The 14,819-nt window shown below is 38.5% G+C and overlaps 1 protein-coding gene across 1 annotated transcript; it reads left to right on the top strand.

Annotated features, from left to right (window-relative positions):
- The first annotated feature begins 500 nt into the window (after window positions 1-500).
- Window positions 501-13,107, top strand: LOC140232217 (putative nuclease HARBI1). The gene is made up of 4 exons (XM_072312353.1): window positions 501-594; window positions 1,157-1,424; window positions 11,747-11,868; window positions 12,995-13,107. The coding sequence occupies exons 1-4, from the start codon at window positions 501-503 to the stop codon at window positions 13,105-13,107; spliced, it is 597 nt and encodes a 198-aa protein (XP_072168454.1).
- Window positions 13,108-14,819: the final 1,712 nt, after the last annotated feature.

The following is a 14,819-nucleotide window of genomic DNA, read 5'->3' as shown; positions in this document are numbered from 1 at the left end:
GAATTAGATGGACAATTAAGCGGCACATTACTGTTTTAAGCATATAACAGTAATGTTCTCCCCAATACTCTTGTTCACCTTTAAGTTGTTGTTTTTTTTTTCAATTAAGATGAAATAACACCAAGTATTGACTGATCATGAGGATAGTAGAAGAAATGCTCACTCCCAAGGAGTTGTTTGTATCGACCCTGCTATCATTCTTGGGTAGAGCTGAGGTGAACAGCAACAAGGAAATGTTAACAGAATAGTAGATATTCGTTTCATAAACCTCATTATTGAATATGTTTTATGACCAACAAGGAGAATCATTTTGTTTTACCACATATTTTCTAACTACATGTATATTATTGTCCAAATTATTCCTCCGTACATTCCTAGAGAGCTGAAAGGCCTTGAAGAGGATTGGCTGACAGGCGGAATCCATTTGAACTGTATGAGGATGAAGCTTTTCAAGTGAGCTACAGATTTTCGAAAGATACTCTGCACTCCACCTCATCAATATGCTTGGAGGTGATCTGAGGAGGGACACAGATTGGAATGATGCACTACCTGTTCATGTGCAGGTGTTGACCACTCTCTACTTTTATGCCGTTGGTAAGTTAATACATTTTTGCTCATTAAATTTTACAAATTGCATTTTATATGTTTGTCCTTTTGTTGTTGCGGTTGTTCTTGTTCTTGTTCTTGTTCATATTGTTGTTTTGAGTAGTGAGGGGATTTATAACCAAACTCTGTGGGACCATCCATAATGGGAGGGAGCTGGAGGTTCCCTAAAGGTTGGTAATACAGGAGATTATGTGTACCCTGGTGAGCACTAGATCTGCGTACTCTCTCTTAATGTTAGTATTGCTCAGCTTTTCTTTTATTTAGACTTTGAATTGTTTTCCTCATAGCAGTGATTTAACAGAGCTGCCAAACACTTTTCTTCGTATCATTTTGTACCATTTTTGTTGTTGTGGGGGGGGGGGGGATACTCCAGTTTACATGGGAAATTGTTGCATTTGGAACTTATTTCTATGGGAGTAGGATCAGTCATTTTCACAGGCATAAATCAAATTATACATTTCTTTGTACTTTAATCAAATGTGTACAATTGCATTTGATAAAGGATTATCCACGCAAAAATCTATTTAAGTGGTTTCATATTTTTATTCAGATTCATTCCAGCGGATGCATGGGGACGAGGCATCAATGTCACAGTGGTCTGTTTGCAGAGTCATCAGAGACGTTTTGGAAGCCATCGCAAGGAGGAAGAGAGAATTCATCAGGTTTCCAACTACGAGAGAAGAGATTGAATCTACCCAGCAGAGATTCTATGAGTACTGCCGCTATCCAGGAGTCATAGGTGCTATCGATAGGACTCATGTCTCAATAAGGAGTCCTGGTAGGGAACAAGCCCTGTACTTCCTTAACAGGAAGAACAGGTATTCGATCAATGTAAATATCCCGTCAGTATAATACTGTAATCCTCTTGTTTAATGCATCCACTGGCAAGAATTAGTTGGCGGAATCATATTAGCTGTACTCGTTACATACTCAAATAAAATATCAATGGTATTTTTCCCTCTGTGGTCATACACTGCAAAAATGATTGAGAACCATATTTCATTTGAATGATTGCCCTCTCCGCAAGTGAAATTTATTTGCATATCATATACTTCTCCTTCTTTTCTCGTCAATTTTTGATGAACGGCAATTCATATATCAGCAGTAAAATGTCTAACATTTATTGCTTTATAGAATGTAAATGTGATTAAATAGATATATCTAAATGTAGAGAAAATGACATCTCATTTAAAGACATTGCATTACAATAATTTCATATTATTTCAGGTCATGAGTCTCATCATCCGAACTTCTTTGTTACTGTATTACGACTATCGTAAGACACTACGCTATTGTATGAAATGGCAACAATAATATTTTGTTAGTCCTCTGTCTCACTAAACAAATATAAATATCACCAGAAATGTAATCATGGCTTATTAACAATGAAGCATGTTGTTTGATCATCGAATACATGCTGTCAAATAAATTGTTACCCTTTTCTATTCAACTGGTTTACTTTATCCCCAAAAAGTATATGCATATATACAAACAGTGGATATACATGTAGACCCCATTGAATTAATGTTGAGTTAAAGAATCTTAAAGTGTACAGTGTACATCAGTTACATTTAAAGGGATCATATAGTTTTGGTGGAGGCTTAAAGGAGACCTCCGGATGATTTTCAGATTTTTACATTTGAACAACTATGAATTAGTAATACTGAGGACAGAGTTTTAGAATTTGTGATAATTGGGATGAAGAACAAGAATATTTTCAAAATTTAGAACAAATTGCAATGAACAAGGATGATGACATGGCAGAATCACCATAAGAATGCATGAGTTAGGGCTCAAGGAAGCAGAACAAAAGAAGAAGGCATTCATAGATAATTCACAGGTGAACTCGCAATCAAGCGGTATTGTAATGGAATTACACTGCTACATTTCTGAAACACCCCATGTGTCAACCTCCTATGTCATCATCCTTGTTCAGTGTAATCTGTTTAAGGTTTCTCAAAGTATTGTTTCTCTGCTCAAGAACCACAACAAATTCCACAAATCTATACATGGAGTACTGAGTAGTCAATTTATGTACTACATGATGTGAAATTATGAAAATTGTCTGGAATATGTCCCTTTAACTTCAGGTTTTTTATTATTTTTATCTATTTATTTATTTTTTTTTTTTTGGGGGGGGTGAGATAGTGAGACACCTCTTATGAAATATGAAAGAGCATACAATTCCAAGAGGGATTCAATGTTTCTTTGATGAAAATTGGTTTTGAAATGGCCAAGATATCCAAAACAGAGTGATCGTAATAAAGTGTGGGACCTACATTTTATTATGATCGTTTTGTTTTACTTTGTTTTTTGATGTTTCAGCTATTCCAAACCCGATTTTTGTCAAGTAAACTTTGAATTCCTCTTAAAATGGTATGCTCTGTACTATTTCGTAAGTGTTTTCTTGGTATCTCGCAAAAAAAAAAGTTAAAGCCTAATTTTCATCTCCAACAATACTGTATCATCCCTTTCACACATTCTTAGTGAAATTGTCAAAAATAGTAAACTATGAATAGACATGAACATTGCAATGTCATGTAAAGGCTGAAGGTGATTGGTTAGATCGAACTGAAGTTTACTCTCATTGACAATTCTTGCCAGGTGCCAAGACGTGTCAAAAAGTGACAATAATCCTGTATACGTATAAGTGGCTTATGACTTTGGAAATTGATAAAATCACACAATTCATCAAAAGCCACCTCAGATAGAGAATGCTAGACTGTCTATCCAAATATCCCAGAAAGTGTCTCCTAAGCTTGAATAAGCCACAGAGTCGCTCCACATTTCATTGGCATAAGAAAAATCTCAGATGGCTACAGTTGATTAAATCCGGGGACACTGACAGTCATCTCTCTCTTTATAATAATGCCTTTTTATCAGGATTTATTCTGTACTACATGTAGTTCAGGAAAGTTGGCAGATACTATATTTGCATGTTCATGTATTGTCCATCTCACTGTCTTGCATTTCTAGTATATTTCTAAATATTTAACACATTACTAGTGTAGTAGAGGATAAAACTACCGAACATGGCTAACGTACTGTACATTGTAATGCCATTCTGACAAAGTACATTATTATGTTGTTGGTAATAAGGATTTGTTACTAATCAAAAATTATGTGATCATACCATATACTTGTGACTGCTCAGAAGGTAAAAACCATACAGTTAAACATTGGGAATGAACAATAGAATTATTTAGGTCTGGACAATATACAAGACTTTAGATAAGGTAAATTAATTAAGAATGTCCTGACATACATGTGAGCAGAAAATATTTTTGACAGGAGGTTATGTAAAAAGGGAAGCTGTGGTCATTTGATAATGCTGAGGAACTGTATTCCCACAGTTACCACCTTCTCATCTGGACTGACCATTGGACAAGGGAAACATTATACCAGGCTTGATAAGTGGTAATCTTACTATCTTAATTGTGGCTACTCTGGACAAACTGTTGTTGGCCTTATTCAGGGCTACCCGGTATACGAAGACAGGTGGTTGGGCACTTGTAGTCAGTCTGGGTGTCTATCAAAATGTCACGTGTCCAAAACTGAAGGATTTTAGTGGCCCACTCATGTTGTTAGGGAAACAGGGATACTTGATACATTGTGTTATGTATCGTTTGGGGGCCAAGAGGAGGATGGGCTGAATATGATAATGATGTTCACAGGAAGGTTGAACAAAACTATCCTGCTGGAACTGAGACAAGTTACTTAAAATCCAACATCTCAAGTAGGCTCGGGGAGTCTTTACTCTCTTAACATCTCACATGTATAGCGATAAATAAAGTCATGTACATGCAGTACTTTTGTGTTTGACAACTTTGTTATTTTTCGACAGAGTTTACATGTGGTCGACATTGTTAAACCTTTTTTTTTTTTTTTTTTTTGTAAGAGTCATAATCCATCAGCTGCACAATATTTTCTGCAATTTGATAACTTCATGTACGTTCATAAGTACCAGTGAAATGATCCTAATACACTGTAGTAGCATTGTTTCTATCATTTAAGCAAATGGATATGAATGAATACAAAGGTATACACTGTTACTGTCACGCGAGTCATACATGTACTTGCAAATTTGTAAAGTACATTGTCAGGCCATTGGATGGCCGGTGATTAAAAATCGTCATTTATGACTGAACTGTTTTACAGTACATACTATGTGCATACTTTGTGAGACCATGTCTGATGTATTTTTAATTGTAATTACATAATTTGTATATTAACCTGACTGTACAGTTCTGTTTGAGGTGAGGATTTAGCCTTTAATGTTTGAAAGATATTCAGAAACCACTCTATGAGATGTCAAAGAGCATATAATTCTAAGGGAAATGAAAAGTTTATTTGATGAAAATCGGTTTTGAAATGATTGAGATATCCAAAAACAAGGTGAAACAAAGAGATCCTAATAAAAGGCGTGGTCTATCACCTTTTATTATTATCGCTTTTTTTGATATCTCGGCCATTTGAAAACCAATTTTCATCAAATGAACGTTGAATCCTTCCTGCAACGTGAGTGTGGTCATCCAGGTCAGGGTCAGTAGTTTCCATCCAATGTGTGTGTGTGTGTGTGTGTGTGTGTGTGTGTGTGTCTTTCTCTCTCTCCCTCTCTCTCTGTCAGTGTGTGTGTGTGTGTGTGTACATGTATTTGCATTGCATTGAACATACATAAGACTCAGCAACAGCATACAGGGGAAGGAGATATGTTTTTCATGTTTTAATGTTTTTCATGTTAAAAAAAACACAACAACAACACAATGCTAGGTGTGTACTGTACTGAGCATGCTCAGTGTAATATTAAATAGGGGAAATCCCTTTTCTGAGGTCAAGTCCACTGTTGAAACCACGGTTTCATTTGAGTCCACTGTTGAAACCACGGTTTCATTTGAGTCCACTGTTGAAACCATGGTTCCAAACCGTGGACTCAAATGAAACCGTGGTTTTTTGAGTCCACTGTTTGTGAATCGCAGACTCGAAACCACGGTTTCTAAAAACCATGGTTTCTAGAAACCGTAGTTTCATTTGAAACCACCTTTGTGAATTCGGGCCAATCTGTCCAAATCAAAACAAAACATCTTTCACCGTTTGCGAGCGTTTTTTTGGAAAGCGCTGAGGAGGTGGATGGGGAAACAGAGGTATTTCTAGAATCATCGTTGGGGTAAACCACTGGGACGTATTAAACATTTTAAAGAAGAAAAGTAAATAAATGAAAAGTCATTTCAAAATATACCGGTCTTCGCCCCGATAACCAGCAAAGCGATGTTTAGATCATGGAGCATATTTAGATAGATCTTTTATTTACGTTAATGGTTTGCAGCGGATTCTCCGCAGCGTATCCGTCGAATGAAAATATGGGGTGCGGCGTGACCTCGGTTTGTCGCTGTCTAGGGGTCGCCCGTGTCCATCCGTCGGGTCGCTCACCTGAACCCGTGAGGTCATGTCAGATCAGATTTCTTCCGGCGTGGCGAGCACGGTTTGTTGACATCTGCGTGTGAATCCGCTCCGATTCTTGGAATTGAGTAAGCGAAGGAGAGAGTTGTGTAATGGGAAGGGCACTGGGGGAAAGAGGAAACAAAAGTTCAAAAGTGACACAATTCGAATTAGGCTTGAAGATGTGGAGGTATAGAGGAGAGATACATTAAAATAATACACAGGTTGATGAAAGCAGCGAGAGATATTACAAATTTGGAAAGTGAAACATTTGTTGGAAACCGACTGAAATGAATAGGGCCATGTGATAGAATCAGAACCAACGGAAATCAGAAATGTAACAAAGCGTATCAGGGAAATGGTTAGAGGAGGAATGGACAACAGGGTCCCGTTGCATAAAACTTTTTTTAGCAACCTTAAAAAATTCAGGTTGGGATTTGCCCAACCTGAATTTTTTAAGGTTGCTAACCTAAGAATGTAAAATCCGTTGCATAAAAACTCTGGTTGGGAGCTTCCAACCGGAATTTTGTGATTTCAACCGGAAAAAAATCCGGTTGGAGTTTTATGCAACGGGCCCCAGGAGTAGGGAATGAACTTGTCCTTCTGCAGTTTGGGATTGTTTTAAGATATTAAAGGAAACCAAAACCTAAAGAGAAATGTGGATTGAATGAAAGCAGCAACGTCAGTAAAACACATCAGTGAAAGTTTGAGGAAAATCGATGCAATCGATGCAAAAGTTATTATTTTTTGAAGTTTTGGTGTTGGAACCACTGAATGAAGAGACTACTAGAGTTCATGACGTATGTGTGGACAACAATATACAGAAAATATAAAGGGAATTCCGCAAAAATTCATTTTTCATGAAAATTACACATTCTATCAACTTGATACTGACATATGTTAAGGGTAGCAATTTTTATTCCCCCTGCTTTCTGAAAGCAGGTAGTCAAGTGCTCGTTCATTTGGCTAGAAAAGTGAAAGCATGTTGAATTTTCTTGATATTTCCTTTAAATTGTTGTCCACACATGACGTCATGAACTCCAGTAGTCTCCTCATCCAGCGGTTCCAACACCAAAACTCTAAAAATTCATAACTTTTGCATCGATTGTCCGATTTTCCTCAAACTTTCACTGATGAAGTGTATTCTACTAATGTTGCTAGCTGCTTTCACTCAATCCACATTTCTCTTTGGGTTTTGGTTTCCTTTAAAGCTAGTAATCTCATGTCATCACTCCCCCTAGTTTCCCCATCCCCATCCCCCGTGTTGTTGTTTTGTTTTGTGTTTTAAAGGGTGTATACAGTTCTGGTTGAGGTGAGGATTTAGCTTTTAACGGTTTGCGAGATATACTCCATGAGATGTCAAAGAGCACGCAATTCTAAGGGGTATCAAAAGTTTATTTGATGAAAATCGGTTTTGAAATGGCTGAGATATCCAACAACAAGGTGAAACAAAGAGATCCTAATAAAAGGCGTGGTCCGTCGCCTTTTATCATTACCACTTTTCTGGATATCTCAGCCATTTGAAAACCAATTTTCATCAAATATACGTTGAATTCTTTTTGAAATTACATGCTCTTTCATATTTCATAAGAGATTTCTCATTATCTCACTTAGGAAGGTTCAAAACATGAATCCCCACCTCAACCAGTACTGTATAGTTCCTTTAAATAAAGTCATTATTAGGTCATTGAACCCTCAAAAGTAGAACAACTCCGAAACGATGATATTGTGACATGTTGACATTTTGAGCTCTCTTTCCTTATCAGTCGATGGTCAGTCTGGACACACGGGAACCTTTGAAAGTATTCGACCACCTGTCCAAATTGGCTGTTCAAAAGCTTCCTCGGAAACGGGTTAAGTATAAAGTTGGTCAGTTTCGTAAATTTTGATCCATCCCTCGAAGGTATACAGACGTCCATACTCTCTTCGAGCGGGGAAGAAGTCCGACACAGACATGTCACGATCCTTTTAGGTGGATGAAAACTACATCATTGCCTAGCATCGCACACTTTAAGTATTATTGCATGACCGACATTAGATACGACTTTTTGTTTTGCTTTTTCTCAAACTTTTCCCTTTTTTGGGGGGGGAGGGGGCTGTAGATGACGCGCCATAGACTTATCCAGAAACAACAAAACAACAACGACATAAAATGGTTTGACAAGTAGCCAAGATACAGACATACGATGCTTCCTCTTTCACAGAAATCCTACTTGCGCTGTCCCTTACCGAGAAAGCTTCGTCTTTTTTGGTGAGTTGTTACTACTCTCCGAACTCAGGTGCAGTTCGTAAGAAGTTTCGTTGGAAATCGGGAAGGAACAGGGATACAACAGGGACAGGTGGAACGTTATACACGCGATGTGTGCAACCTTGCGGGCTAACACATGCGTCCATTCAACAGATCGTTATCTTACACTAAATCACTCGGTAAGGACATAAGGCAAATGGCTTGTAGCGACATAATAAATTGTCAAATACCTTGGATTAGTACAAGCAATGCCAAGGAAGTGATGTGTACTCTCTGTTAACAAGACCTGTTCGAATCCAGGGTCGGTTCAATACCATGCTTTATAGCCGGATGTCACGGGCTTGTTTCCAGTTATATTATTGCTTGTTAAAATGGACAGACTATAGTGTGTCGTATACGTTGACTCTTATGTATAAAGAAGCTGACTCGTACCGCCAGACCATGGGGGACCACTTCGCTATAGTGAGTCCCGAGTTCCCACAAACGCACCAGGTGCGTGACGTAACAGCGTCTGTAAATCAAGTTCACTGCGAGGCGTATGACCTTACAAGCCTGTCAAGGTTATTCGAGGCTCCCCGCAGGCCTTCGGAACGGCACTTCACTCAAAGTCGAAGTTAACGTTAATGCATAGAGTGAAATCAAACAAAGAGAACATAACATTCTTATCTTTTTTCTTTTTCATGAAATAATATCGCTGGATGAGAAGACATTATTGTGACGTTAAAAAAGGCGCAGAGTATGCAACGGAACGCAGGTTCCTTGGAAAACAAAATTTTCACTGCATGGGTCTGAGATCACGAACATAGACAATTAATCACGGGGTGTCTATCCAATGAGTTCGAGGTGCACTCCCGTTGTTTACAAACATAGGAAGAATTGTCAGCAGTTCAACTGTCAAAATAAAGCGAAAGATAAGGGGGGAAACACCCACACGACAAAGAATCAAAATGGAATGTCACTCCGTGTTAGAACTGACTTAATTACTTTTCAGTCAAAAGGGTTTAAGTCAGACTCTTAGATGTTATGGAGATTCTCAATTCTCGTACGAAGTAATGATGTGTGTTGACATGATGACAATTAGACATGTTAGACAAGTCGAATATGTCATCCTCTAATAGCTCTTTCAAAGCGAACGTATAGTTTTGGTTGAGAACAAGCTTCAGGTTTCTAACATTTTTGGTGAGATAATGAGAAACTTCTTATGAAATATGAAAGAGCATGTAATTCCAACAGGAATCCAACGTTTATTTGATGGAATTTGGTTTTGAAATGGCTGAGATATCCAAAAAGAGCAATTCTAATAAAAGGTGGGACCCACCTTTTATTACAATCGCTTTGTTTTACTTTGTTTTTAGGTGTCTCAACCATTCCAAAACCAATTTTTATCAAATAAAATTTGAATACCTCTGAGAATGGTATGCTCCGTACTCTTTCATAAGTGGTTTCTTGGTATCTCGCAAAAAGTTAAAAGCCCAATCCTCATCTCCACCAATACTATACCATACATTTAACCCCCTAACGGAATGATATTTAGTAGGGCCTATTTGACAAACGCTTTTTGACCGGCGATGAACATGTTTGAGAATTAAGTCACTCTTCCTTTTTGTGTATCATGACGATTTGTCCAACGTCTCAAGAAAGCTACGTCATGTACCATTAACCTACATCGGGCCTATAAAATTCTCGTCCATGACACTGACGTAAACGTCCTTGTCCTGACGAATTCGGCCTTCACCCGTCAGGAAGCCGTGCACAATATGTCCCAAGATGAAAGACTGTCGTTATAGCTCATATTGAAAAAGTTCAAAAGTTCAAAATTAGAAATTAGAGCAACGATGATAAGGACGCCCACTTATTGCATGCACGTATCTGGGACTTCGTTTGATTACTTGCTTGTTTTTAAGGATGGGGTATAGGGTGCCGAAGGAAGAGTGTGTTGAGAGAGGGAAATATAGGGAAGATAATCTACTACCTCTTATTGTTATCGCTTGAACTGTGTCAAAGAAGAACAAATGTTGGGTCATATTATCCTCTCTTCTAGAAAAAAAAAAATCATAACCACTTCCACCGTAACTTCTTTAATAACGAGAAGCTTTCCGTTGCCCTAAATTGTAAAATCTTAGAGTATCACAGGGACGGCGGAATGTTTTATAGGATAGGTGTGTGTGTGTGTGGAGGGGGGGGGGCTGCTTTAGGGGGTCAAGAGTCAATCATCCACGTGTGTGTTTTTTTTTTGGTGTTTTTTTTTAAAGGAGATATATCAGAAAAAGAAAAGAAAAAATCTGTGGAGGGGAAAGCACCCCCCTCCGGTTCTGCAGCCCCTGTATTGTACATATACACATACTTGATAATTGAATTTTGACTGACATACATTTATACCTTGATGATTCAAACCTCAAAATTATGTCATTGTTTGAATTCTTATTGCTCAATATGTTAGCAGCAATTTTGTCCGTAGCAAGCGTCATCCTCCTTTGAAAGAGAAGAGGACAAAGCTCCAACATAAGACGGTAGACTGACATTCTTCTACTAAAATTAAAATAGTACTGAAATACATAAAAAAAAAGCATGCAATAGACTACAAAACGAAGAAAATCACATGAAACGAAAGTAATATGCTTCAGCCATACATGATTCAAGGAATGGTATAGTATTGGTTGGGTGAGGATTCAGCTTTTAACTTTTTGTGAGATACATTTGTACTTAGAAACAACTTTATGAAATGTTTAAGGGTATAATTCTAAGAAGAATTCAAATTTTATTTGATGAAAGTGTGTTTTGACAAGCTGAGGTGTCCAAAAACAAAGCAAAATAAAGCGATGCTAATAAAAGGTAAACCCCACCTTTTAAAGGATTGCTTGTGTTTTGGATATCTCAGCCATTTCAAAACCAATTTTCATCAATTAAAGGGATAGTACAGTATTGGTGAAGATGAGAATTGGGCTTTTAACTTTTTGCGAGATACCAAGAAAACACTTCTGATATAGTACAGAGCAAACCATTTTAAGAGGAATTCAAAGTTTATTTGATGAAAATCGGGTTTGGAATGACTGACACATCCAAAAACAAAGTAAAACAAAGCGATCGTAATAAAGTGTGGGTCCCACACTTTATTAGAATCGCTCTTTTTTGGATATCTCAGCCATTTCAAAACCAATTTTCATCAAATAAACGTTGATTTCCTCATAGAATTGCATGCTCTTTCATATTTCATAAGAGGTTTCTCATTATCTCACAAAAAGAATGTGAGAAACCTGAAATTTGGTCTCAACCAAAACTGTACGATCCCTTTAAACTTTGAATTTCTCTTAGAATTAGGCCCTATATGTTCTTTCATGTTTCATATTAAAGAGGTTTCTCATTATCTCAACAAATATATCAGCAAAAATAAGTCGGAAATCTGAATACCCATCTCAACCGAAACTTAGCAATCCCTTTATTTCGAATCGCACGCAGCGAACAGCTCTCGCACTGTATGGTGAAACCAGGGATGGGAACGGGGCGGCGGCTCGTGTCCATGGCAACCGGGTTCCGCAGCGAAGCACGAGAAGAGGCGTATGACCAAGGAAGTCCTGTAGGCAAGCCTCATGTGTGACAAGCCGACGAAGCTGAACAACGCGAGACAAGGCGATAAAGCTTGACCGTCCTCGGACATGAAACCACAGCGAAAGGACTGTCCGGAGAAAGACCAAGAGTGGACGTCCGTCGCCTCAAGGGAAAGAATTCTCAGACGGTCATTGACATCGTTTGTCCGACATCCGACGTGTTTGGGGGCGGTCGTAAATTCGACGCATTCAACCGCACTCGGTTGGCCCTGACCTTGACTGGGCGACAGCGAACACTCAGCGGGTCACTCTGGGAATCGACATTTCGCTTCCCCCACGGCAGCTCGCTTATGGCCAGTGTCGTCGTGCATCCCCTCTCTCTCTCTGCGTTTTGTTTTGTTTTGTTTTGTGCCGTTTCCATTTTTTTTTTGTTCTCCGTGCTTTATTACTCTTGTTTGCCGATGTTGTTCGGAGAGATGCCTTTTTTGTTCTGTTTGTTTGGGCACCACATCCGTTTCATCGTGACCACTGAGCCATGGTAATTTTTGTCCATCTCTCCCGTCAATGGTCACGTCGTCGAATCGTAATTTCGCTTCAATCCTTTGCACGTTGCAGGACAAGTTCACCTTCATTAACATAAGGATTGAGAGAATGCAGCAATATTAGTAGAACACATCAGTGAAAGTTTGAGGAAAATTTGACAATCGATGCAAAAGTTATGAATTTTTAAAACTTTTGTGTTGGAACCGCTGGATGAGGAGACTACTAAGGCTCGTGATGTCATATGAGTACAACAGTATAAAGAAAATGTAAAGAAAATTCAACATATTTTCACTTTTTTCGCGTAATAAAAGAGCACTTGACATGCCTCTTTCTAAAGGCAATGGGAATAATATTACCCATAACATATGTCAGTAACAAGTCAAGGGAATGTGTACTTTTTTCAAAAGATGAAATTTTGTGAAATTCTTTTTATATTTTCATTATATTGTTGTACGCATGTGACATCATACACTGCAGTAGTCCTCTCATCCAGCGGTGACTGCACAAAAACTTCAAAAATTCATAACTTTTGAACGGATTGTCCGATTTTCCTCAAACTTTCAACGATGTGTTCTACTAATATTACTACATTCTCTCAATCCTTATGTTAATGAAGGTCTGCAATACGTAAGGAGCGGGAAGGACGAGTGGAGGCCTGGGGGAGGAAAGAAGTCCAGGGGTCCGACCAACGCTCCAGATGGGGGTTCAGAGTCCGGGTCATCCCACTAGACCGACACCCTCGAGTCATTTAGCCCACGAGTTCGACAGTATAGGTAAAAACAGCCCACGAGTTCGACATAGATATATAACACGGGGCTTAATGTGTCGGTCTCGTGGGCCTTGTTAGGTTAGTGTCGAACTAATGGGCTGTATGACTCGTGGGTGTCGGTCTCGTGATGTGCACCCTCAGAGGCAACGGCTAGTGACTGGTACGGGGAAAATGTTTAGTTTTACTGCGCTCTCCCGTTATAACGAACACGGATATAACGAGGTAAAACAATCAGGGCGAAGCATTACGGATCCGCACTATTTTCTTTTTTTAATTGTGTAATTGTCCGGTTGTAACGAAATTTCAATATAACGAAAGGAAACTGCTGATCCCAAGGACATTGTTATAACGGGAGTCCACTGAAGATGTAATATCTGTTGTCATTTTTATGTTTGCTATGCATATCAGATCTTGGCTGTTACCAAACATGTGGCCTGCTCACATAATTTGTACGTGTGTGTGTGTGTGTGGGGGGGGGGGTGTTTGTCTGTTTTTCATGGTTACAGTTCGTTTTTTCTGAAGGTTCGATAATCTGAAAATCAAATAAGGTTCGTTATTCCAAAGGTTCATAATTCCGAAAATGAAATAAGGTTCGTTATTCCCAAGATTCGTTAATCCGAAAATGAAATAAACTTCATTTAGGGGCAAATTACGGTACTGTAAAACAAAATTGTAGGAAATCACAAAATGAAAATTGAATTAAAACACGCGCACACACCCACACATGCTTATATGTATGTAAACACAAGCACACATGACACAGACTGATTGACAAACTAGAATGCAATCGTAATTTGTATTAGCCTTATTTACGAAAAAATACACATTTTCTCCTCCTCCTCTATATACGTCCCTTCCCCCTCTTCTACATCATCCTCAGAGTGAGCCGTTCGTTGCCACAGTTTATCAAATTTTCGAAATAACGATCTTCTTTTCATTTTTCGGCTCAACGAACCTTATCTGATGTTCGGCTGAACGAACCTTATTTCATTTTCGGATTTAAGCACCTTCGACATGACGAATATTATTTCATTTTCGGTGTAACGAACCTTCGGAATAACGAATCTTATTTCATTTTCGGATTAACAAACCTTTGGAATGACAAGCCCTATTTCATACCCGCAATAACGAAGTCTCCGAATAACGAATCTTATTTCATTTTTGGATTAACGAAACTTGGAATAACGAACCTTCAAAATAACGCCACAAATGGGTACAGGTAAATATGTGTGTTTCGGAATAATGAACCTTCGGAATACGAACCTTATTTCATTTTCGGATTTGCATCCCTTCGGAATAACGAACGTATCACCAGCTTTCATTAAACTGATTTCAGATATTGAAAATGATAATGGCGCAGAAGTCAAATGAACGATGTAAGCACCAAATGATACCACCAATACCCTCCGAACGTAGTTTTGTTTGTGTTTGTTACATCTTTGAATTTCAATTCCAGAAATGCATAAGCATCATTTCGGAGGGGGATACCCTCACCAATGTACCCTCCTCTCGTTCGGTCGCTGAGCTCCCTTGCTTACATACTTCCTCTCTTAAAATATTGAACATAATCAATCCCCCCCCCCAAAAAAAAAAAAAAAAAAAATCCTTATGACCATGTCTTCACACTGGCGGAGAAACACAAACACATACACACACACACACACACACACAC

Source organism: Diadema setosum, chromosome 8 (genome assembly GCF_964275005.1).
Source record: "Diadema setosum chromosome 8, eeDiaSeto1, whole genome shotgun sequence".
Lineage (NCBI taxonomy): Eukaryota > Metazoa > Echinodermata > Echinoidea > Diadematoida > Diadematidae > Diadema > Diadema setosum.
This window is presented reverse-complemented; position numbering and strand designations above follow the sequence as displayed.